Source organism: Cetorhinus maximus, chromosome 4, assembly GCF_964194155.1.
Source record: "Cetorhinus maximus chromosome 4, sCetMax3.hap1.1, whole genome shotgun sequence".
Classification (NCBI taxonomy): domain Eukaryota; kingdom Metazoa; phylum Chordata; class Chondrichthyes; order Lamniformes; family Cetorhinidae; genus Cetorhinus; species Cetorhinus maximus.
This window is the reverse complement of record NC_135882.1, coordinates 75,886,618-75,913,798: the sequence shown is the minus strand read 5'-3', so window position 1 is coordinate 75,913,798 and position 27,181 is coordinate 75,886,618. Positions and strand designations below refer to the sequence as shown.

The 27,181-nt window shown below is 42.9% G+C and overlaps 1 protein-coding gene across 21 annotated transcripts in view; it reads right to left on the bottom strand.

Moving 5' to 3' along the window:
• Positions 1-27,181, bottom strand: part of eya1 (EYA transcriptional coactivator and phosphatase 1) — a 245,097-nt gene that overhangs the window by 43,968 nt on the left and 173,948 nt on the right. For 18 of the 21 annotated variants that reach the window (XR_013576404.1, XM_078540328.1, XM_078540333.1 and 15 more), the window contains one exon: positions 22,670-22,759. The exons of the other annotated variants lie outside the window; for them this stretch is intronic. Coding sequence is in view for 17 of the 18 variants with exons in the window: in XM_078540328.1 (XP_078396454.1) it covers positions 22,670-22,759 (90 nt within the window). In the remaining variant the exon portion in view is untranslated. The remainder of the gene's footprint in view (positions 1-22,669; positions 22,760-27,181) is intronic. 21 annotated transcript variants of the gene reach the window in all.

The window sequence follows — 27,181 nt, the reverse complement described above, 5'->3', positions numbered from 1 at the left end:
CAATAGTACTGAAGAATTGTGCTCCAGAAACTGCTGGACCTCTAGCCAAGCTGTTCCAGTACAGTTACAACATTGGTATCTACTCAGCAATATGGAAAATTGCCCAAATATGTCCTGTACACAAAAAGCAGGACAAACCTAACCTGTCCTATTACTGCCCCATTAGTTGACTCTCGATCATCAGTAAAATGATGGAAGGGGTCATCAATAGTGCTATCAAGCAGCACTTGCTTAGCAATAGCCTGCTCACTGATGCTCAGTCTGGGTTCTGCCAGGGTCACTCAGCTCTTGACCTCATCACAGTCTTGGTTTAAACACGGACAAAACAGCTGAACTCCAGAGGTGAGGTGAAAGTCACTGCCCTTGACCTCAAGGCAGCATTTGACCTGGTGTGGCATTAAGGAACCCTAGCAAAACTGCAGTCAATGGGAATCAGGGGGAAAACTCTGCTGGTTGAAGTCATATCTAGCACAAAGGAAGATGTTTGTGTTATTGGAGGTCAATCATCTCACTGCAGGAGTTCCTCAGGGTAGTGTCCTAGGCCCAACCATATTCAGCTGCTTCATCAACGACCTTCCTTCCATCATAAGGTCAGAAGTTGGAATGTTCGCTGATGATTGCACAATGTTCAGCACCATTCCGGACTCCTCAGATACTGAAGCAGTCCATGTCCAAATACAGCAAGACCTGGACAATATCCAGGCTTGGGCTGACAAGTGGCAAGTAACATTCGTACCACACAAGTATCAGGCACTGACCATCTCCAACAAGAGAGAATCTAACCATCGCCCCTTGACATTCAATGGCATTACCATTTCTGAATCCCCCACTATCAACATCCTGGAGGTTACCATTGACCAGAAACTGAACTGGACTAGCCATATGAATACTGTGGGCAATAAATGCTGTTCTAGCCAACGATTCCTGCATCCCATGAATGAACAAAAAAAACGAACCGCAACCCGGTCAGGCAGTGGTGCAGGAATAATAGGTGGAAGACGACACAGAAAGTGTAGATAAAGAGAAACCATCACTTGCTCTCATATTTGCAGTCACCATCACTGATACTGACACTGTTGCACTTTAGATGCTAGCTTAGAGATGGGCGGTGCATGTGGTGAGATACTGGGCACAGGTGGCCTGCAGGACGGTGGAGAAACGGTAGTATGGGGAAAGGGTAGTATAGGTGCCAGCTCGCCAGAGGGTGAGGTTACACGTGAGTTCTTTTGGAGGACTTTATGGGGTGGGGTGGGGTTGGTGGGTGCATGCAGTAAAACGTTGATGGGTATGCACACACAAATCCCTGGTGCATTGGCAGCCCTGCCAGTGAGCCAGCAGTCATTGTCAAGCAGTACAGAAGAATCTGACACCAACCTTGCATACAGCTTTGTTCAGTGCATAGTATTCCATCCTTTTCAGCGTGCCCAACTCCATTACCATACTTCTGGGCTGAAGCATGATGCAGTGTCTCAGCTTTCAAAGCAGCACAAGCAGAAGCCACCCAATATCTGGGTGCTAGGTGCTACAGAAACTCAGATTGAAGACATGCAAGCTCAGACTGCTGTCATCATGCATGTGGATTATAGTGTTCAAAGGGGATTGATTGCAAGGTGTTACAGCAATCCAGCTATCTGTCCCCCAAGACATTGCTAGGACTGCTGAGACACCACCCTGGTGGAGTGGCAGTGGTTCTGTGGAGCATGATCCTGCTGTCCTCTCGCAAGGTGACATAATTTATCCTCCTACTACTCCCACTCTGCCACTGCGCTTGCTGTTGGCCATCAGCCAGTCAGCCCAGACGGTTGCCACCCATGTTGAGGTGGTGCAGTCTAAAGCTGGCCCTTTAGGACCATATTGGTCAAGATCATTCTCTAAGCCAGTCTGCTGTCTCCCCCAGTGAAGGTCAGCAGCTTCCCACCAACCATGCTGTAGCCTGTACAGCAATGCCAGACCAGGCAAAGGCGCACACAAGGGAGGCACAAAGGGAATGCACAAAGGTGATTAGTTGATTTTTATACGGAATATTGGATGATCTGGGTGATAAAGTTGGTTTGGAATGTTTGTTTTATGGTCCCTTCTATTTCAGCATTATGACCAAGGAGACACTATGATGTTCAGTAACAGAGTGAAACTGTTGCTGAATGGGGAATTGGGGCATTGTTCACTAGTTGAACCGATTACTGACAGCTCAGTCAGAAAGGGGAAGGGTTGGTTTTTTCCTCCTTTCCTTCTCTTCATTCTTCTCCTCCTCCTCAGCAGTTCACCATATACCTGTTCTCAAGGGCTGAGCTCTCATGACCTTGAGAACTTCTGCAGTGACAAATTATGACGTGCTTTGGAGAGTACTGCAGGGCTCCTCCAGAGTGGACCAGACAGTGGAGGCGTTGCTTAAGCATCCCAATTGTCTGCTTGATGACATTTCATGTAGCAGCATTGGTCTCTTTATATGCATGCGCACTGGAGTCATGAGCCAGGTGGTCAGCAGTGGCCCTCGAGGTCCAGTAGCCATGCTCTGCTTCTTGTGGTAGCTCAAATGCTGACAGTACATTGGACTGGGGCCATAATTGCAGCCAGTATACAGTAGTTTGACCTCATGAAACACTAAATATGGTCACATGCCATCTAGACATCGAGGGAGTGGAATCACTTTCATTTGTTGTACATTGCAGAGTTGGCATGCGGTGCCAGATAAGCGATGTGTGTACAGTCAACGGCATTCTGTCCCATGGGGCTTTCCTCACTCTGGAAGGAGTGAGTGCAATTTATTCCCCTCTCTTTGAATACAGGGCCTCTGTGCCCTCTCTTGTACAACAGTGAACAGTGAACTGCAAGGTGCTGAAGATCACAGAATCTTCACAGTGCAGAAGGAGGCCATTCAACCCATTGAGTCTACACTGGCTCTTTAAAAAAGCGTTCTACCTAGTTCCACTCCCCAGCCTTATCCCCAAAACCCTGCACATTCTTCCTTTTCAGATTGCAATCCAATTCCCTTTTGAATACGTCGATCAAACCTGCCTCTACAAACCTCTTGAAGTTTGTTCCAAACTCCAACCATTTTCTGGGTTAAAACATTTTTCCTTACCTGAGAGATCACCTGTTCTAACCTGGAAGGGGACCAATGTGAAAACGCAAGTGGACACATTCACCTTTACAGCAACTGGCAAAGCCAACCTCCTCCTGCTCTGAGGCTGCAGTTCTGCCTGTAGAATTCCATGAGCACTTCCTTAGTGAAGTGGAGATGTTGCACACATTGTTTCTTGCTGAGGTTGAGGTAAGGGAATTGTTCCCTGATGACCCTTTTGTGGAAATGGCTTGCTGGTGAAACCCCTTCTCAGCTCTCCTCCTTCTCCCTCTTTGAGCAGCTTGTCCTTCCTTGTGTCAGCTCCGCTCATTTGCCCTGCCATGTTGCAGGCCAAGGGGGATACAACATACAGCATCCATGACTGAGAGAAAGTGGTCTGAGCAGACCCTTGAAGACAAAACCAATGTCTTCACCCTGTGCTACAATACTTCTTGTAGACTTCAACTAGCAGTACAAACCTCCATTAATTTAGCAACAGTCAGTAAAAACTGATCAGCAACTAGCCTGAAGATAGTTGATCATCCCTTTAAATAGTGCTAGTGGAGTGTGCATCCTACTGCTAGACACATGTACAGTGAAAATGGCACTGTTAGAGACAAATCAGCAGTACAAGCTGACTGACCTCATGATTTTCCTACCCTCCAAACTTCTAGTGCATGCTCCCAGCGACTGGCCTAATGCATGATCAAAATAGCATCTGTGCTGGCCACACGGGAAAGGTATGAAGTGTGGATACCAGTTTGGACCCAAAATGACACATGTAATGTGAAAAATATAAGCATTATGCATCTGAATTTTACAGCATAGTTCTCATGGGAAAACAAGCAGGTCATTTGATTGAAGGCTAACATATTTTATTAAGAGACTGTTATGCAAAGTGCATAAAATTACCCAACATTACTTGCATTAGTCTGATTTTTATTTCCAAAATTTCACGAAAGCACAATATAGAAGGCAAGTGTCACAGTGAATTGGTATTTTGCCGAATGTGTATTCATTAAATGTTCTGGACAATGTGCTAATTAATACTGGTAATTGTTTGTCATAGGTCATAGACCGGAATTTTCCACCCCCGTTGATGTCGTGCATCACGGCGTGCGTGAGCGGACAATATGGCGGGAAGGCCAAAAATCCGTTTCACGAAGTCAATGGCGGGCCGCGTTTCCCGCTGCCAGATGTCAGGCAGATGTCCAGAGGAGATGAGCCAAATGAAGATATGAAGGTGTGTGTGTGTGTGTGTGTGTGTGTGTGTGTGTGAGAGAGTGAGTGGTGATGTCCCTTGAGCTGGCAGTGAGTGAGATGCCAGTGAGTGTGTGATGGCCTTGTGATTGTGTGAGTTTAGAGTGATGAGATGGTTGCCTTACCCTGGCGGCACAGATGAGATGATTCATCTCTTTCTGCAGTGGGTGGCCAACCTCTTCTGTGCAGTATTGGCATTGACCGCCTATGCCACCGCCTCCCAAGCCGGAGTGGTGAGATTGCTCGACATCCTGCAGCCAGAACAGGGGTGGAGCACATCACAGTGGGCTTCCAAAAGGCATTCCAGTGATGGGTCACTGAACTCTTCTTGGCTTTCAGGGCCATGTCTTCACTGGAGCAGTCCTGGGCTGCAAGTATTGAGAACTGTGCAGTTTAGATATGGCATCCGGAAACTGAGCGATTCAGAGGCCGCCCACCAGCACGATGGCTTGTTTCCTGTGGCTGCATAATTAATGAGGTGGGAAGCGGACAATACGGTGTGAAAAGCGGCCATTGTGGCCAACGGGTAAAACATCCTTTTTCCTGCCCGCTATCGCACTTAGTGCAACTCTGGGATGATTCCGCCCATAGAGTCATTCATGGCCATTCGGCCCACTGAATCCATGCCGGCTCTTTGCGGAGTAACCCAGTCAGTCCCACTCCCCTACTTGATCCTCCAAGCTGTGCAGGTTTATTTCCTTCAAGAGCCCATCCAATTTCCTTTTGAAATCATTGATTGTTTTCGTAACCACCACCCTCGTGGGCAGCAAGTTCTAGGTCATCACCATTCGCTACTTACAAAAGTTCTTCCTCACATTCCTCCTGCAATCCTTGTCCAAAACCATTAGTCTGTGTACCCTATCCATTGTACTATCAGCCAATGGGAATTGTTTTTCCTATCTTATCCAAACCTGTCATAATCTTGTATCCTTGTATCAAATCTTCCCTCAATTTCCTTTGCGCCAAGGAGAACAATCCCAGCTTTTCTGACCTAACGTTGTAACTAAAATCCCCAATCCCTGGAACTATTCTTATAAGTCTCTTTTGCACCCTCTCAAGGACCCTCACATCCTTCCTAAAATGTGGTAACCAGAACTGGACACAATACTCCAGCTGAGGTCTAACCAGAGCTTTATAAAGTTTCTGTATTACTCTCCTGCTTTTGCACACAATGCCTCTATTTACGAAGCCCAAGATGCGCATAAACATACGAATTAGGAGCAGGAGTAGGCCATTTGACCTTTTGAACCTGCTCTACCATTGGAAAAGTCATGGCTGATATGATTGTGGCCTCAACTCTACCTTCCTGCCTACCCCCTATGCTTTGTTAACCACTCTCTTGATATGTCCTGCCACCATCAAAGATTGATTCATATGCATTCCCAGGTCCCACTGTTCCGGCACACTCTAGAACTTTGTCACTAAGTCTATATTGCCTCTGCCCATCTCCTCTGCCAAATAGGCATCACCTCACACTTCTTTCATCTGTTACTTGCCTGCCCATTCTGTTAGCCTATCCATATCAAGAGGCAGGCAATTCATGTCATTGGCAAGTTTTAAAATTCTACTCTGTATTCCAAGGTTCAACTCATTTATATATTGCAAAAAAAGCAGCAGTCCCCGCACTGACCCTTGGGGAACACCAATGTCTACCATTCTCTAGTCTAAAAAATAAACATTTACCATGACTTGTTGTTTTCTGTTCTTCAGTCAATTTTTTTAACCAAGTGGACACCGACCCTCCTATTCCATGAGCCTCATCTTTGTTAACCAGCCTTTTATGTGGTACTTTGATGAACGCTTTCTTAAAATCCAGATAGACAACATCCATCGCGTTCCCTTCATCAACCTTCCCTGTTACCTCATCAAAAAATTCCATCAGATTAGCCAAGCATGATCTGCCTTTTACAAATCCATGCTAGCTATTCTTAATTAACTCAAACCCCTCCAAGTGCCAGTTGATTTTTCCCTGAATATTGTTTCGAAAACCTTGCCCACCACTGATGTTAAACTAATTAGCCTGTAAATTGCTAGGACTGTCCTTACCTCCTTTCTTAAATAAAGGTGTCAGATTTGCCATTCTCCAGTCCTCTGACACCTTCCCCAGTATGCAGGGATATTTAATGTTTTTATGTTTTGTTTATACAGTGGTATAACACTGATGCAATATAACATTGAAATGTTTCCACATTTGAATGGACTGAACACTAAAATTTGTTTTAGTACTTCAAGATAAATGACAATTTAACAGGTACGGCATTAATCGGATGAGAAAAAAACGATGTTGTTGGAGCTTCATACTGATGCCACTCCACTCAGTTTTACTCAACCCCTGCCTCAGTGGGTCAATGACCTTCTCTGCTCCCCAAGGGTGAGTAATACATCTCTGGTCCTCTAGGGGTCAGCAACTCAATATGTTTACGGGTGCAAATGCTGGGGAGGGAGTACCCACTATTTCAGTGGCAAAGGAATGACGCTGCAGCATTCTCATGGAAGGCAATGCCTTTAGTTCTGTCCATGAACATGAGCCTAGCATTGGTGACCCTCCTCATTCCAGAATGACCCAATGGCACATGCATGGCAGTAGCCACAGAAGCAGCTGCTAGGGTGCTAGCCGCTTAGGCGACATGTTTGTTCTTGTAGGGTGACTAACATTCCTCTTCCGTGCTCTGGCAGGACAATAGGGTGAGTAATACAAAACATCAAAAGACCCCAGGCCAGTGGCAGGGTCCCTATTCTCACCATTCTGATGCCCGTGGGGATCTAGCTCTGGCAGGGCATCATGGTGGCTGCTCCATTGCACATGGGGAGGCAGGAGCAAGTAGCCTCATGAGTAGACATGAGGGAGCCTTAGGCTAGTATAAGGGAAAGTGTTCTTGTGTCATCCACTGTACATACATCAACTTGAACACTAGCTAATTCTGGAGGCTTGTCCGTGGAAGGGCAAAACTCTTTGATCTTTCTGTTTTCCCTTGCAGGTCAACCAGAAGAACAGAAAACTCCCCTATTAGGGGACAGTCATCCACCTCTGAGGAGAAGGCTGGTGCCTCAGAGGGTGCATCGTCACATTATTCTCCACCCCACCTTCACCAACGCAGATACTTTCATGTTGATGGATGTGTGTTTGTGCTGGGATTCGGGGTCACAATCTGGTGAGAGCAACACACATGTGCTTGAGCAGCTATCAGAGGCTTTGACAGCTGAGGCCACTGACACTCACAGAAGTCTGGGAGGCCAGGCCTATGCCACAAGCTGATGACATACCTCTGGAGTCATCTGTAAAGCACTTGGAGCCTCCATCAAGTCCTTGACTATCTCAGGTTAGCAGGGAGGTACAAGCATGCCTTGCAAGGGAGGAAGAGCAACTGCCTTCTACATCTGGGCGTTCCTCTAAGTGCACTCCAATTGTAGACAGTGACTCCTCAGCCCCTCTGTCAGTGACACCAGGGCCTCAAGTTGTCATGACAACAAAGGAGGGTCCTGTACCTGTGCAGGAGCCCCTCAGCACGCCAGGACCTGTCAGGCCTCAGGCAGCCAGAGGACAGCCACCAAAGTCACCCCAGGCCATGGGGCAGCAAGGTCAGCAGCCTATCTCTACTTCAGCCGGCAGCGAAGGAAGAGCACCATGTTGGAGCACTCGTAAAGGAATTAAGGAAACGCACTAGATGCACATGGGCATCACAAGTCGATAGTTAAGGTATTACTGCTTGTGTCTGATTATGTTTGTATTAAAGGTGTTATTGGTTTTCTGAAAATTTCCATCTATTGTTGGAGGCCCTCTAGAAGTGCAGGAGGATTTGGGCTCGCTCCAAAAGCTGTTTTGGGATGGACTGTGGCATGTGCGGTTCTTCTGGATATTCTAGAAAGACCAGGTGGCATTGGCTGAAGGAGCCTGGGCTTGATCTCTATTTGGTGGGGTGGCTGCAACAAGAAGGATCATCTGAATTATGTATGTATGAGTGCCCCCATGCTCCAATGTCACTGCGCCCTTTATGTAGTTCCTCGTGTCTTTCTGTATGCTGCAGGTGGTTATCAGCTTCCATGTCTGAGGATGCCTCACATGTTACTATATCCTCATTGGCAAGGGCGTCCCCCCTCTGCAATGCCAGGCTGTGCAATGCACAGAAAAGTACCACCATCCAGGAGACCCTTGCCAGGGAATACTCAAGTGCCCCACTGGAATGGTCCAGGGACCAGAATCTCAACTTTAGGAGAACAATGGTCTGCTCGATGGTGGCACGGGTTGCTATGGGGTGCCTCCATCCTAGGGTTCTTCACTGTTGTCATCAACCATTTCTTCTGTGGGTATCCCTTGTCAAGAATTCATCCTTGAAAGCGCATTGGGGTGTGGGAGCGCAGGTAATCAAAAGCTTGGACACCTGGGAGTGTGTCTGAGTCTTTAGGTGTTGTGGCTGCTCTCGGGGCACCAGGCACACACCTGCAAGATCCGCTGCCGGTGGTCTAAGGCCAGTTAGACGTTGATGGAATGGAATCCCTTCCTGTTAATGAAGACCAAAGGGTGGCCTGTGGGAGCCTTGATGGCCACATGCCTGTAGTATATCACACCTTGCACCTGAGGGAATCCAGCGAAGACACCGAATCCTCTGGATCTCTCAGACTTACTGTCTGGATCAGTGCGATACTGTATGTATTGAGTGGCACTCCTGAAGAGGGCATCAATCACCACCTTGATGCAATGATAATCAGGAGGTGACACACATGTTTCCTGTGGGCCCCTGGAATTAGCCAGAATGCATAGAAATTTAGGGCCATGGTGACCTTGATGGCTACTGGAGCTCACCTCTTCCACCTACATGGCACAAAGGTCTATCATGGTTCTGTGGGGGAAATGCAGTGGCAACAGTACCTCTTCGACATTTGCAAGTAGATCATTCTTTATTCCTATATCCTTGCTACACAGCACCTTTTTCTCCATGCTGGAGCCTGCTCACAGTCCTCTCTGTGGCTGCTTCATACTTCTGCATCACAAATTTGTCCTTGCAGGTGGCCTTGATATTGCTGCTTTCTGGGTGCATCCCCCCTCAACCCCCGCCTTTGGTTCTCCTCCTCACTGGATGACCCACCTCCTGAGTGGACAACACCCATGTCAGTTGGGCACTGCCAGTTTGAAGGGCCACTCTACCAGTAACTTCCTCAACACTGCTCACTGCACACTCTTCTCAGCCCCCTCTTAGCAGCTAGAAGGCAAGATGGAGGCTCGACCCCAGATCCCTGTTTCCTCAACTCTCCCTGGCCGTGATGTACCAGCCTTCCTGTGAAAGTGAACTCCCTGATTCCCATGCTGCCGAATGCAGCATTGACCTCAGCTCTGATACCCCGTGTCCCTCGTACACTCTTCCTGAAATTCGAACAGGCTTATCAAATGTCATTTAATTGGGTCTTCAACAATCTTAACAAGCTCTCAATTGCTGGTTTTAAAGAAGTATGCACCATTCTCAGTCAACTTGCCCGTCTACTGCTGGTAAAATGTAGATCTGGCATGATGACATCAGAGGACGGTCCCAACACAATTTTACCCCCTCTCCCCCCACCTCCATTACCATGCTTTTTGGAACCATAAAAGCTCGGCCTTAAAGTCAGATACAAAAGCAAAATACTATGGATGCTGGAAACCTTAAATATAAATAGAAAATGCAGGAAATACTCAGCAGGTCTTGCATCTTCAGTGGAGAAAGAAACAGTTAAAGTTTAAGGTTGATGACCTTTCACCAGAACTCAAAGTCAGGTGGCTGTATATTGTTTCAGCTTTTATAAAATTTAAATATGAATTTCAATATGTGCCGGTTTTTGCGCATATAGTAGAGAAAAGGAAGAAGTGTCTGATAACAATAATATGAATGTGAATCTAACATGAAAGCACACAATGGCATTTTATGAGCAAGTGATGGAGTACTACAACATTTGTCCCACTACTTAATGGCTGGAAAAATGTACTTGCATCTGCATGAAGAGGGTGTGTGGAGGGATGCCTAGTTTGGCAATTCAAGGCATACTCCCCCAGAGGTCAGCGATGCAAGACTTCTTGCAGTAGATGGTGACCAAGCCTAATTCTCTGAAAATTACCTCTTGCACTGGGAAAGGACTTACAGGAAGTTGGTAGACTTTAAGGATTCTGGAAAGGTAAGACCACCCACAACATTGTATTGCCAACCTTAGCAGTTCAAGGAGGAAGTTCACCAACACATTCTCAGGGTAACCAGGGGGAAAAAAAAGTATAATTTATTGGGTAGATAATCCAAGATTACATGCCATGAAATGTTGCCTGTTAACCTGTTCCATATTTATTGCTTTCCCATTCAAAACCTCAAACAGAGCAACAGCATCACATCTCATCCATAACAACAATGTAGCAGGGCATATTTTCAAGATATCACATACAATTGAAACTTTTGTCAAATTCACATGTTCCAAGGTCATTATAAAGTAACCAAACTGCATGACTTACTACCATTCAGCTTGGCATGTTGGTTGAGCACATGTATTATGTTGTAACAAGTTGTGGTGCTTTAACTGGTAGCTCAATACTTCTGTTCTGCTTGTAGAACATGATGACACATTAGCAGCACAATGTGACCTGCAGGAAAGTCTCCCTCCACACGTATAATCACTTCAAAAGCTTTCAAAACTTTTCCTGCTTGATTAATGGGAGTTCAGTGCCAAGTGTGCAAAGACCCACTCATGCAATTCTATGGGCAGAATTTTACATCCCGCGGGCAGGTGCGCACATGACCTGAATGGGCATAAAATAGCACGCGACGATGTCGAGTGAGCGGCCCGATGTCATCGCGCGTGAGATTTGGCGGTGCCTCTGCCGATAATTAAGAGACCTATTAAGGCCATTAAAGTTTCAATTAGTGATGATTTTTCGCTGCCCATCAACTTTACGGTTGGCGGGCTGGTGAATCAGCCAGGTGGCCTTTGGAGTTTTGAGAAAACCTCATCCAAGGGCGGGATGAGGTTTCTGATATCAATTAAAAAAAATGTTTGGGCAGAAGTTTTATTATCCATGTTTAGTTGAGTGAGTCCGATGAGTGGACATTTCTTTCTGCATTTTTACATCCTTATTTCTTGGTTTTAAATTCTTCAGCTCCCTGAGGCAGCTCTCTGCCTTCAGGGAGCTTTCCTTCCACGCTCCCCTGCGCCGACATCAGCGCTTGCCCTCCTCCTGCCCCTACCCCGGCAACGCTGAGCCTTACAGCGTGCCTTTCACACTGGCTGGCCGTTAATTGGCCATCCAGTGTGAAATAGCAGTTGGGTGCCGATCGTGGGCAGCGGGCCGTTTCCCGGCCGCTCCCAGGCCCGCCCGATGACCTGAAAATCCTGCCCTATGAACCATGCTAGTGGTGAGCAGTCTCTCCTAAAGGACGTTAATGTGTAATTGGCCCTCAGGTTACAAATGTGGAAATGCATTTCATTTAGATCGTAAGAGCAGACTTTCATCCCATCCGTTTGAGCTGGACTAGCATCTGGCCTCAGTGTTACAAAAAATAAATAAATTGCATTAATATGGTATTTTTCACATCCTCATGGCATCTCAAAGTGTTTTCAAGGATAACCATTGTTGTTTTACTGGCAAATATAACAGTAAATTTGTGCATAAAATTCAACAAACAACAAATGAGATAGTTGACCGGTTAATCTGTTTTGGTGGTGCTCGTTGACAGATGAATACGGTCCAGGACACTGGGAGAACTCTGCCTTTGAAGAGCAACATGGGATCTTTTACATCCATCTGAATAGGACTCAGTTTAACATCTCATCAACAGATGGCATTTCCAACAATGCAACCTTGATAATGTGTTCAAGTCCTAGACTCAGACTTTAAACATGACCTCCTGACTCAAAGACAAGAATTTTACCAATTCAGCCAAGCTAATAAAGTGTTTGTCACATCACCATGAAATAAAATCATTAAAAAAATAATTCTGAGGAAAGATAAAGTACTTTTAACTTGCAGGTTGCTTTAATTTTCTATTTGTCCATCCTCCTTTGGGGTAAATGTTTTGTGTATCATGTGTCAGATACAGAGAAAGGACACTTCTATATTGGGCTGAAGGATCCTAGAGAAGCAGCGCTCATTAGGAGACCTCATTAGTGTTGTTCCCCATTTCTTTTACACAATGCTGACATTCTTCAAAAAAATCTGTTGGAAATTAGAAATCATAAACTTTCAAATTGTGAAAAGTGGTTATGGTCTTAAAAGGAGAACCAATAGGTGCTCCAGAGACCTAGAAAAAGCTGGGCCTCCATTGCTGTCAGAACAATGACGAGCAATTACAGAAGCAACTGCCAGTGAGAGCTGCACATTTACTGTCAGCTGCACACTTCTAACATAAAATGGCCTGGAAAATGCTAGTTTGCTCTTTACAAAAGCAAAACCTTGCAGATGCTAGAAATCTGAAATAAAAACAAAAACTGCTGAATATACTCAGCAGGTGTGGCAGCAATGGTGGAGAGAGAAACAGAGTTAACGTTTCAGGTCAATGACCTTTCATCAGATCATTTGTTGTTTATATTGGCTGTGAGGATGGGGTGATTGAAAGGTTGCTGTTTCTTTGATTGATATCTATGTACGTGTCGTATGTCACATGATATATAGCAGCAGTTTGGTTAACAAATGCAATGGCAGTTGTAAAAGTAAACTACTTCAACTAAAGAATTAATTTCAGTGCACATGTACGCCATTTGATATACAAGCTGCACTGCTGTGGGGGGGAGCAAGTATAAGGTAATGTACATTTTTGAAAAGTATACTAGAGTTTTTCTTCCACAAAAGAAGAAAATGATATGTTTGACTTTAAAAGTCAGTCAAAGCAAAACACAGAGCTGATTGGAAGAAAATGTTCTAGATTCGGCCTAATTTCATTCACACTTTATATTCCTCTGTTCATTCAAAAAGACTGGTTGGATCTTCTCCAGTTTAAAGGAAGCCATCAGTACCTCCTTTGTTCCTTCAGTGTCTGTCACCAAGCAATTAACATCCACCATTTCAGTCTTCCTGTCGAGCATGAAAGAAGGTTATCGCCAACTGCAATCTATCAATCTGCATCATGTTTATGGAACGCTTAGAAGGCTGATTTTTTTTTGTAACAGTAGCTTTTATTTCTTTTAAATATTACTTGTAATTTAATTTTTAATTCTTAACCACAATGTGTTCTAGGAACACTATATGTAACCTCTATAATACCCAAATGCCTTATTTGGTTTAATCTTTTTGAAACTTCCGGTGTCTTCAGAATTGACAGTACATCATTTCAGTTACCTTGGACGCTTCCAGCCATCATCACAACATTCCTCTTACAAGCTAATGCCATGTGAAAAACCTAAATCTATGGTTCGCAGCTTCTCAATGCTGGCACTCATTTGGCAGAACCTGTCATCCCTGTCTGGTCTGCGGTTCATGACCCTTGCATTTTCTTTGCTTTCTCACTACAATTATTCTATGCAGTAAAAAGGGGGTGCAGATTACCTGTCGGTCAGAACAGGATATAAAGAACAAAAAGAGTTCTTGAAACCCATTTCATTCCATTCTACAATTTTTGGATGAACAGTAAAGGAATTAAAACAGGCTGTAAGGGGTCCTAAATAGCCCATTTGAAGTACAATGAATGAGTACATGTATCCTTTGTTATTGGGATCAAGTTGTACAAAATATTCATTAAGTAGCAAATATTAAATATACTCATCTAATTTTTAATTTTCACACTATATTAAATAGGCCATTATCATTAGCACTCCTGTCCAATGTACATTACCATAACTACTCTCCTTGAAAGGCCAAGATTAAGCCTTTAAACTGTCAAGTAATGTTTTTGTTGGATAACTGGATTTTAATCTGGTAATTTGTATTATGGGAAACCATGGTGTCGATGTTTAAAGGAGTATACAATGTAGTTATTTTGATATAATGAATAAACTGCAAATCTCTAATAAATACATTGCAGCAATAATTGGGCATTTATAAAAATGGCAAACTAATTCCCTTGCCTGTACATTTAAAGATACCAAAATACCCAACACAATGACATTATACTGGTTTTGGGGATTGTTAATAAACCAACACAAATTCTTAGAATGTTTCCTACGACTTTAAAATGACCATGACCCAGTTACTGCTATCAGTTGAGAGGGCAAGTCTAAATAATAAACAATTTAATGAATGCCATGTCTTATGTTTGTTGATTGCTTGCAATAATAGGAATGGGTGAAAATTTTGGCAACCAGTCACTCAAAATGGCCAGATTGGTTACTAATTTAGAAAGTCACTCTATCTTATTGACAGATTGAAACACCAAGGCCAGAATTTTACGTCCTGCGAGTGGGCATGTGCCCAACTCATCTGGCCGAAATAGCGCAAGGTGATGTCAGCACTCGCACGATACCTCACTTGGAAGTGCAACCACCGACAATTAAGCAGGCAATCAAGTCCATTAGGGAGGCAATTGAAAGAAATTTTTTGTGGCCCATCCACTTTTACGGTTGGCGGATGGGCCAATCGGCCAGGCGGCCATTACATTTTTGCTCAACCTCGATCCAGAGCGGGATGAAATCTCCTTGGGGAAATAAAATAAAAAGAGTTATTTGGGGACTATTTTTTTTATGTGGTATGCTTTCAGGTGCTTGATTGTGCTGCATTGACATATTTTGCAGTATTTTTGTTATTTCATTTATTGTGCGGAGGTCTGCAGCTCGCTGAGGCAGCTGTCTGCCTTCAGGGAGCTCACTGGAAGCGCTCACCAGCACCCGTAGTGACATTGGCGCCCGCCCTCTTCCAATCACCAATGGCAGTGCTGAGCCTTTCTCAGTGAGTGTTTTATGCTGGCTGGCCAACAGCCAATGGAAATCACGGTTGGGGGCCGATCGGGGTCAGGAGCCCGTTTACCGTCCGCTCCTGGGTCCACCGATCGCACGCGCCTTACGAACGAAATATTCAGGCACAAGTGAATATTGACTCGAAATTTCTACCAATAATGCAGCACATTTCAGATTTAGCCTTTAGATATCAGAATTCTGGGGAAGTACTGTAAACTATGTTGTCATAAGCAAAAATGAGTGTGATATAAATACTAATTCTTGTTACTTCCATAAAAGTAGATATGAGATTATGGTCCTAATTTTGGACTTTACTGTATATCGGACTGATGGGGTGATCACAACCCCTGCCTCATGTTGTCAGCGAAAGTCCAGAGCCCTTTTGATGCTTAGGCCTCATTCACTGATGCTAAAAGAATAATTTTGTTTGTTGAGTGTCAAATTTCTTCGCTATAATAAAATCTTCCACACATTCTTGAACAAAAGAAAAAGCTTGTTTATGATATATTTATGAAACACAGTAGGGAGAATTCTCTCCCCGTTGGGGGGAGGGGGTTGGGCGGGAGCACAGCTGGTCGCCTGTGATCGGCCACGCACCGCCATTTTACATGGGCAGGCCAATTAATGCCCGCCCAGCGTGACGCACACCCGGAAGTGCTGAGCGCTCCCTGTGCGGGTGGGGGGAGTAGGCTGAGTCGGGACCTGCGGTATTTTGTGCATGCGCGCCAACGAGCGCAGAAATCTCCCTGAGGCACAGAGCTGCCTCAGGGAGATCAGTTTGATTTTCAAAAATTTTAATAAAGAGAAAAAATTTCTTTTTAAGACATTCCCCCTCATGTGACACTGTCACATGAGCTGGGACATGTCAATGAACTTTAATTTAAAAAAATTATTTAATTTATGAGCCCTTCATGAAACCTCATCCTGCCAGTGGATCAGGTTTCATGATAAATGTGAAGGCCATCAGGGCTCTTCACCTGCCCGCCAACCTTAAGGTTGGACGGGCAGCTCAGTTAATAGCTTTAATTAATTTGTAAATGGCCTTAATAAGTCTTTGGCAGTTCGGTGGGCATGCAGCCTACTCCGCTGTGTGCCTGCCGAACTGAAGATCTGAGAAAGAGTATTTTCCTGTTGTAATTTGAATCCAAGGATAAGCTCACAATCTTAAAATCAGTCAGGGATATCTATTATTTCTATCATATATGCACTGTAAAACTCGGGCTGGAGCTGTTCAGATTTTGCCTAATTTTTTAGCTATAGTATCTTTTATACTGAATGCCAATACACAATTTAACAACATGACGGTGGGTGAGCAACTTCTACAATGAAGGACTAATGATTCTGGTTATTGTATGCTGATCAACAATGCTAATTACTCAGAATATTCACAATCAATATATACTGGAGAATTTAATCTGAAACAACACAGTACTCTAAAGTTATTGGAAGAAATAATATAGATAAGAAGGGTTTTGTTCCCACTTGACATTATAGTATTTGACTAGCAGGCTGCTGTAGGTAATTGCTTCTTAATCAAAGTGTTTTTGAGAAACAGCAGAAATAAGTACAGTGCTTTTAAATCATTTTATCAATGTGCCAGTTCCCAGTATGACCGTAATTGGTTTCATCATAGATGAAAGAGGTCAAAATGTAGGACAGATGTTTAGTGAAGCATATTTAGGTTCTTATAATCTAATATTTTAAATTGATTTTGCTTCATCTGTGAAAGAAGGTACACTTTGCTGGGTTTTGAAAAAGAAAACATCAGGAAAGATTTAAATGGAAATTGCAGTTAATTAACTTTGATAAGCAAAACTAGTACTGACTGAAATCTTTTAGATTCTTCCTTCATTTGAAGAAAACAGAAGCAGATTTATACACAAGACAAATTTCATGAAAACGTTCTATAAAAAAATTAACCTGACTGTGTTGAATCAGGCTGACCAGCTTTTTTGAGATTGAACATTTTGAAAGATCAGTGTTTGTCAAGATTTTACCAGAAAACCTTTACGCCAACACACATTTCACATCATATTCTATGACAAGGGCAGCACGGTGTGTTAGTGATAGGGTGCATCTTTAATACCAATCTCTTCACCAAGTGCTTAGTGGCCAAACAGCAGTCAAGGTTTTCACAGGTATTCATCAAAACCTGACAAAAACCACAAAAACCCCTCCCTCCTGCCATTCAGTGCAATAATCAGTACTGATAATGCGTGACAAACTATATTTTTACAAGTGCTCACATTAAGTACTCACAGTATGATGCAGACAGACAAGACTGACACAGAAACCCTAGAATCTAAGAAATTGTACTTACTGATGTAGGAGGCATGGGAACAGCAGTGTAAAGCTATGGCACGAGTCACAAAAACTGACAGCTTATGTAAAATTCATGTCCCATGGGCTTGAAGGTATTACTTTTCCACAGTGGGATATAATGGAGGAATCTGCACACTACTACTAAATGTTTATAGATACCAAAGTTTAATATTTATTAGTGTCCAGTTCTCATCGGACTTTGGTACTTTTAAAGCGATTCAAATGCTTCCAGTAGCTAGTCACAGCTTTAACAAGTTAATTTTCTAACAAATACATTTAACGTATGTTATTTCTGTCATTCACTAGCATATTGGAAACTATCAGCTTCTGACATTAGACTGTCAATTTCAGCCAAGAACGAAATAAATATGAAAGATGGATTAGCGTATAAAATAACTGACAGATAAATACCACCATTGAGTGACAGGATATATGTTTGCGCCAGTGATTCCATATACATTGCGTTATGTTCTCAATCATATTAAGAAAAATTACAGAGTGGAAGCCAGGCACCTTTTCTCATATGAGTGATAGAAATCTTGGAGAGATCTTAGCAGCCTGATATAAATTGGTAATAGAGGGTGCTTGAAAGCAGGTCAGCTGCCTGCTCTCTTCAAAAACAATAATAACTTTCACATATGTAGCAACTTTAATGTAGTAAAACATCTCAAGGTGCTTCAAACAGCATTATCAAATAAAATTTGACAATGAGCCATATAAGGAGATATTAAGGGAGATGACCAAAAGCTGGATCAAAGAGGTAGATTTTAAGGAACAACTTAAAGGAGCAGAGAGGGGCAGAGTGGCACAGCCGCTAATAGAATGATTAAAATCAGGAATCACAAGAGGCAAAAATTGGAGGAGTGCAGCTATCTCTGGGCCTTTTCTTGTTAGAATTGCATGGTATTGCACGTCTTATTCCTCCGCAATTTTCATGGAGTTGGGCCAGCTTTTCAAAGAGCCGTGATTCATGGCACCACAGATATGTTGTGAACCATAGACTGCGTGAGGGAACCTTTTGAAAGGCAAGTTCAAAAGGTTCCCCCCTCATGACACCCATATCAAGGTATGCAACCCCCACACCTTTGGGCCCCTGAAGCCCCCTTGCCAAACTATGGCACTCCATGTCCATTAATACTGTATAGAACCAATGAACTCTTAAGTGACAATAGGATGTGTAAAAAAAATCTTTAAAAAACATTAATTGAAAATTTTTCACTTTCTTAAAAATACTTCCTCCTATTTTTACAACAGGCCAATAAAACTGTCAATCATCCAGACCATTTAAAGTATCAAAAGCAGAAACTGCAAGCACTTGAAACCACTTTATGTTGTGTAAATAAACATTGTACCATTAATGGAAGAGATCAGACAGCCAGAGCTGTCAATCAAGCAATGTTTTTCCTGGGGCTCAGCTGTTTCAACAGGCTAATGGGTTTCTGGGCTCTTAGCCAAGAATGTATAATGAGGATGGCGGCATGAGGTGGCATGATAAGGCATGGGGAGTGTGTGTGTGTGTGTATGGTGGGGGTGGGGGGTGAGGCTTAAGGTCCTTACTTTTTCATTATAACTGGGACGGCGTCCCAAGGCACAGAGATGGGCCTTTAAAACAGCGCAGCTTGGCACACAGCAGCCCATGGCTGCCTCTGAACATTTTCCTGGGTTGGTTGGCCCGACTGCAGCCCACACCCTATCACCCAGAGTGAAAAATTCCATCTTTCCTGGCACTCTCTCCCTAGGAAGAAAATTTCCCGACTCCTGCTTCCTGCCTCGAAGCTGAAAATCCAGCCCATAATTGGATTGGCCATATCAACATGGTGGCTACAAGAGGAAGGCAGATCCTGAGTATTCTAGGATTGTTGGCTCATCTCCTGACCCTCAAAGTCTATCTAGCATTTACATAGAAACATAGAAATTAGGAGCAGGAATAGGTCATTCAGCCCTTCGAGCCTGCTTCGCCATTCACTATGATCATGGCTGATCCTCTATCTCAACGCTGTACTCGTACACTCTCCCCATTCCCCTTGATGCCTTTATAGTCCAGAAATCTATCTATTTCCTTCTTAAATATATATATGACTTATGTGAGACAGCATAAATTGTTTTTATGCAAGATCTTTCCTAACATGTTTACTGGGCTTCTTTCAGGATATTTGGGGATCTATTTGGGGAATTTGGATTTGGGGAATATCAATAACATACCTTGTCAACAGAATTCCTTAATTTGATTTATTTAGATTTCTGGAAGGTTTTGATATCAGGCACACAATTAATGTATATTTAAAGCAGATTTATCTAGATGTCACTTGCTAATATGTATGTGACATGCCAATCATTACTGACATCCTGGTCTAACTATTACCCAGCTCTAGGCTACTCAATTATACTTCCTGGCCCATTTGCTAACCAACATCATAAATGGCTCTGTATGCTCAGGCACCAACCTCTCCCTTTCAATAGTGCTGTCACCACCTCACTACCAATAAGTCCACATTTGGCCTATGTGTTCTCTCCAAATGTCATCCCCAATCTTTCTTTCTTTTGTAGGGTCCTTGAAAGTGTCATCACCTCCATGCACCATTCCCTCTACTGCCTTGGCTCTCTTTTCGAATGCCCAATGTCTGCACAAAACACCAAAACCAGACTGATTAAAATCACCAACATCATCTTCTTTGACTACTACCCCATGGCCTACCTCTCATCCTACCTCATCAACGTAACTCATTCTAGTCTTATATTCTCTCTTGCCCCTTCATGTCCTGCGGCTCTGGCCTTTTCTGCATCCCCAACTCTGCCCACTCCAGCAACAGTGGTACAGCCATCAGTTGTCTCAGATCTACTCTTTGAAAATTCCTACCTAAATCTCTGCACTCTTGAACTGGTAAAAAGAAACCTACTCCTGTCCTGCTTTAAAAGCCTTCTTCAAATCCACTTATTAAAAGTTAGCTCTCTAGTAACTCCCTCACAAAGATTTGATGCCTATTAATTTTCTCACTATGATTTACCTTGGGTATGTTTCTATGTTAAAGACACTGGGGTAAAGATTTACCCATGTTGAAGTGCTTCAAAGTGGTGCTACACAGATCATGTAAATATCCCAGTGGCAGACAGCACCATGGGGCACCACCTGTCATGTGGTGTGTTCGACCACAGTTTGTCGGTTCATTCACATGTACTTCACATTAATCCTTAATGTTAGAATATTTAAATGATAATATAAATAGTTTTATCTTTCTGAATTTGTATAGTAATCTTCCTTGATGATGTCAATGGAGAAACCGAAAATGGCAGTACAAGTAGCAGCTATGGCACTGTCTGCTCCTGGGCAATCTATTTGGTCTGCATAATGCAACTTTGTGAACAAATTTTTAGCCCACTAGATTAACAGAAGCTATTGTTGCTGTTGTTCTGCTGGATAGAGCACTATCAACTTTTAGGCCACTAGTAAGTCCATAAATCCCAAACTCCCTAGGATGGCTACTCTGCACATAAAACAAATACATGCTTAAAATGATGAAACATAATTACTTGGGTCATTGTCTTCCCTTTATTTCCCTTTACTGCTTTTTATCTCCTTTTCTGTTTTCTCTCTTCCTTCTTTATATTATTAACTTTATTTCTAATTAATTTCCTCTTTCAATTCAAAAATATATTATGCACTTTTTCTTACATTTTTCCTGTCTCCTAAACATTTGCAGGTGGGAACCTCTGATTGGCTGCAAACTGTCCAATTTTTAAGCCCAAGAAATGCCAGTGGTCTAAAGATTGACATAAGTGATCATGACAACTGGTTTAAAGCATCAAACCAGGAAACACAGAATGAGTAATCTGGTTTATGTCATCGACAGTTCAATCATGACCAGTTAAAATAACCTGCTTGTAGTATTCCGAGGATTAATATTACAAACTAAAGGAAAATTTGTATTTATATAATGTATTACATGCCCCCAGAAATGTCTTAAAATGTTCCACATACAATTCACATCAGGTTAGCTCAATACCCTTTCTTTTGTTTCATGATGTTGAGGGTTCAAGTACCACTTCAGGACTTTACCACATATTCTAAGTTGATATGATAATAAGGGGCACCTCATAGATGCAGGTGCTGCCTTTGGGTAAGATATTAACACAAAGTCTTATCTACTAGTTCAAGCAGATAGGACTATTCAAAGATGAGCAGAAAGTTCTTCTTGTGCCAGTAATGCTTCTTCAACCAAAAACAGTCAATTGGTTATTCATCTTATTGCATAATATGGCATGTTATGTGGAAAGTAGCAGCTGTGTTCCCTGGCATATCAATAGTCTCTTCCCTTTAAATGTTGTAAACTACTAAAAATTTGCCAATTAAAAAAATGAATGAGGACAAGAAGTAAGAGTAAAACCATCATTTGGCCGACTGCAGCTGCATATTCCTACCCATTTGCAAATTTGTACCCAATTTTCCAACAGTTCTATATTGGTTGGAGGAGGACCAGCTGCCAGGTTGGATCAACAAATCCTTAACTAAAAAAAAATTAGGAAAATATTTGGAGGAATGGGGTACATAACATTTACTTTAACAAGTAAGGGCTCTAACCTTTCTTGCCTGTTTTTAATGGATCTAAGATGATTTCACAACTTGAAAGCTGTTATAATATTCCACCAATAGATACAGAATATTTTGTCCATTCTGACTCATGTATCAAGTTTTTAACATAGATGTTTAAAACTATTCCTTAACACAAATTCAGCTTCGACGTGCTCCAAGAACCTACTCTTTAGGACATCCAAAATCAATATGAATACTACTAATGTGGTGACCAATATTTTATTTTTGTGTGCAAGACCACATTGGCAACTGAATTCTCAGTACATTCCAGCCATGACATTCTGGTCGATTTATGTGCCAATGTAAACAGTAGGAATTCCCATTCAGAAAAACCTAACAGAGCAACTCAACAAATAAAATACATTTCATCTTGATTTCCTGCCCTGGTTCTCAATTCCATCAGTAGAAAGTATTTTTCAGGACATTCTTGAGTTAAATCAGTAATTAAACTGAAGATTAACAAAGGAATCTTTATTGCTGAGTTCATTCATCCTTCCACTATTCACCTATCCATCAATGATAAAACAAACAATTCTCTAATGAGCTATTTTGGGCACAGGTCACATTTAACAATATATTCTAGCTGTAAGAAAATCACCACTTACTTCCAAATCGTTAAAAAACAGATGTGTATCAGCCAAGTTGAAGATCATTTCTTCCATTCGTAGCCCAAGTGACACTGATGTAGGTGGATCCTGTAAATAAAAGTTCAAATAAGAAAACAGCATTCGTAGGCTAAAGTGGAAGTGCCCTAACTTTTTTATCCCTATGGATCATTTGGTTGTATACTGTGAATTGTCAGGGGCCAGGCTTAAAATTTAAATTGAAATCTTAAGTTTTTGATATCAACACAACTTGATGTTCTGTTTTGGGATTTGTCCACAAATGCTACAGCTGCTCTTTTAAAACCTGCAACCCCACAAAATTCAAACATAAAGGGCTGGATTTTACGCAGGGCATACTGCTCACCACCCCTCAGAAGAAAAGTTGGTCGGAAATCGACCAACTTTAAAAATGGCTGTCCTGCAGCGTGTTATTGCTGCAGGACAGCCCTTAACAAGCAAGTTGGACTGCTGAACCTCAGTGGCCAATCTGATTGGCCAGCAGCTCTTGCAGTCTCAGCATCGCCAGAACTCAGTAGTGGGCGGTTCTGGTTCTGCAAGGAGCCCATGAAGATCGAAGATGGACACCGGGCCCAACTTTTTGGGCATGGAATGACCTGACACCCTAGAGAGGGGTGGTGGTGGTGGGTGGGGGGGGGGGGCGCGGCAGGGCCCATTTCGGCAGCGACAATCGGCTGCCCGCCCGCCGATCAAAGGCAAAATTCTGCCCATGGAGTTTATTTGGTTATCAGTTGGCATTTCCTAAACAAAGTCGAGCCTTTTCCTGTTAAAGTGCTCAGTACTATTGATGATTTTTGCCTGTGTGTAACATCCATTGAAAGCTGATTTGGTTTTAAGTTTCAAAGTGTAAAAACAGCCATCATTCATTTTGGGGAGAATTTTCTCCCCATTGGGCGGGAGCTGGCGTGGGCGCAACTGGTCGCCACCTGCGATTGGCTGCGCACTGCCATTTTAAGTGGGCAGGCCAATTAAGGCCCACCCAGCATGACATGCACCCAGAAGCACTGAGCGCTCCCTGTGAGGGTAAGGTGAGGAGGGACAGTCGGGGCCTGTGCTGCAGAAACCTCCCTGAGGGAGGTTACTTTGATTATGAATAATTGAAATAAGGAAAAAAAAATTATTCAGACATGTCCCCTCATGTGACAGTGTCATATGAGCTGGGACATGTCAACGAATTTTAATAAAAATTTTTGTTTAGTTTGTAAAGCCTTCATGAAACCTCATCCTGCCCGTGGATGAGGTTTCATGATAAATGCGAAGGCCGCCTGAGCTCTTCGCCTGCCCGCCACCTTAAGGTTGGACGAGCAGCCCTGTTAATTGTTTTAAGTGGTTGTTAAATGGCCTTAATAGGCCTTTGACAGTTCGGCAGGCACGCAGCCAACTCCGATGTGCGCCTGCCGAACTGAAGATCGGAATGATGCGCGGTGACGTCGGGACGCACGGCTGACGTCACCGTGTGTCATTTTATGTGTCGGCAAGCAGGGCCCGCCGTCGCACGCTGACCAGAAGATTCAGGCCTTTGTATTAAATTTAAAAGTAGAAAGCAATATTTTGCAATAAAGCATGAAATACAGATATGAAGTGAACCATTAATAGTAATTGGATTTAAGTTAGTTGATTTGAGAAATGAAATGGACAAAATGGTTATTTTCTCATGTTCTTGGAAAATTTTATCAGTGAGTGATCCAGATCTATAATATCAAAATGGATAAATGTACAGGACAAAACATAACAGAATTTGATGTAATAATCATACTAAGGTCAAATAATTTTTTGTATCAGTGCACAGCACAATAAGTGTTGATAATACTACTTATAATCCTACTTAACTAAACAAAAGCACACAATCGTGAGAATTAGAGGCAGAAGTAGTTCATTCGGCCCCTCAAGCCTGCTCCACCATTCGATAAGATCACGGCTGATCTTATTGTGGCCTCAATTCCACTTTTTGCCTGTCCCATAACTTTTGACTCCCCTGTTGATCAAAAATCTATTCAACTCCGTTTCGAATGTATTCAATGACCAAGTCTCCTCTCTGGGGAAGAGAATTCCACAGACTAATGACCCTCAGAGAAAAAAGTTCTTCTTCTCTTATCTTAAATGGGGGACCCCAAGTAAAGTAAATACAATTTATTGCTTAATTAATTAGAAACCAATACTTATAAAAATCACAACCAGCAAGATTGTTACCTATGACTCCTGCCTTGCCGAACAATCCCTCTTTCTACCTGCAGAGTTATTAAACATTGCTTGAGCTTCACAGGGAGAAAATAAAGGTCAAGGTCTATGTAATTATCAAGGTTTAAGTTCTACAAGATGATCTAACCTAGGAAAATTATTGCCTCATCAGTGTTATTCTCTTGAGGATTTCTAGCTTAAATATTTGAGCCCTGATTTTAACTCCTGTTGCTAATGAAAATGGAACATGCAGGCGATTAAAATCTCAGTAACGTGGTGCTCATTGAAGCCACACTGCACATGTGGCCCACACCATTGCAACAGATGCATTTCAGGCAGTATGAGGCCCTCACCCCATGCAGACAGATAGGAAACAGGAACAGGACATTTTTTCCTGTTTACTGTGGGTAAAGTCAATGGTGCCCTGAACATGGGGAAATTCTGTAACCTGAACAAAGCCCCAGTTCTATCTTAATGCTTCCAGCGGTATGTGTTCTGCAAAACATGGAGCCAGTCATTTTTTTTAGTACAAGTATGAACTGCACATTAACTTATGTTGCCGATATCCCTTGTGGGAGCATGAAAGGAGTAGGAAACAAAGTTGAGGGGTGCGATGACCTTGACTTCAATAGACAATGCTATGCTAGAGCTGGCAGTTGGTTATAAACCCTCTTGCAGGAGGTGACCAAACTCTACGACAGCCTATCTAAAGAAGCTCAACTTCCTTATGTTCTGCTGTTTTGAGAAGTGCAGGTATGTTGTCCTTGACCTACAAACTCTGGGAGGGTGAGGATTCCTGTGAACACTCATCTATGGCTTGTATCCCCTAAAGGTCCAACTCTGTGTACTCCTTTCTTTGATCCTCTTCCTCTTCATCCTCTTCCAGAATTGCCAGAAAGAGCCCATGATGAAAAAATGCTTTGCCAGAAACCCCTTAAGAGTTGAGAATGTTGCACAGGCATTCAAAGCATTTAGAATGATCTAAGAACCAAAAATCATAATGTAATAGAAGCAAAATGTTCCTCTAAACGTTCAGCATTTTATTTGAAAGCAGCTGAGGATCCCTTTAGATAGCACTGAAAATGAATGGCTGCCTGACAACAGCAATGCAGGTGGCAAACACAATGCTGTCCAGGTCCTAAAACAGGTGTGATTTACACAGGTGCATTCGATTGTCAATCATTTCAAATACGAGTGATGGCCACCTAAAATGAGACCTGCTTTTATATTAGATTAGGTACAGTGCAAATTCAGTGGAGGGCTTTGTTAGATTTTGGCTTGGTGCTGCCCTGTTCATCCTGAAAAATGGAATAGTAACCCAACTAAAATCACTTGTCACATACAAATATCTGAGCAAGCATATAAACAAACCTTGCTATGACACATTTCTTTGGTGCAATGGATGCCATTTTTGCCTCCACACTTCTGGTACCAACCAAACCAGACCATATTTTGAAGAGGCTCTTAGCATACATGCAGGGTGCCTCCATCAGAAGTACGCAGATTACAGAGACTGTTAGATGCTGCCACTTTGGAACTCAGCACTCCAGGTTACTCCCTCACACAGAAGAACAAAAGAAAAAGGAACTGGAACAGGCCATTTGGCCCTTTGAGCTAGCAGGAAGGCCCTCCCCCAACCACTTGCGCTATTTAAAGGGCTTGTCAATTACTTTTAGGTTAGTTGCTGATTAATTTCTTTTGGCTCTTGCTGCCATTGTAGAAAATTTGGTGGATTTGCAGAGTTGCTGAATTCTACAGGGAGTGGTGTGGTACAAGATCAGTTACTTTTAGGTAAATCTGTGTCAGAACTGTGGGACTTATTCAAGAAGGAAATAGGGAGAGTACAGGGCCAACATATTCCAGTAAAGACAAAGGGTGGGACCAACAAATAAAGGAACCCTGGATGTTGAGGGATATACAGGATTGGATAAAAATAAAAAGGGAGGCTTGTGGCAGATACCAAGGGCTCAAAAAAGCGGAAGCTCTAGAGGAGTATAGAATGTGTAGGGGGGGGACTTAAAAAGGAAATTAGGGGAGCAAAAAGGGGGCAAAAAAAAACATTGGCAGGCAAAAGAAAGGAAAATCCTAAGTTATTTTACAAGTACATTATGAGTAAGAGGATAACTAGGGAAAGAGTAGGGTCCATTAAGGGCCATAGTGGTAATTTGTGTTTGGAGCCGGAAGATGTAGGTAGGGTTCTAAATGAATAATTTGGGCTGAATTTTCCCCCATCGGGGTGGGGGGGGAGTTGGTGGGCGGGTGCGCTTCCGATCGGCATCACCGATCGAAGGTGCGGCACCAATTTACGTGGGCGAG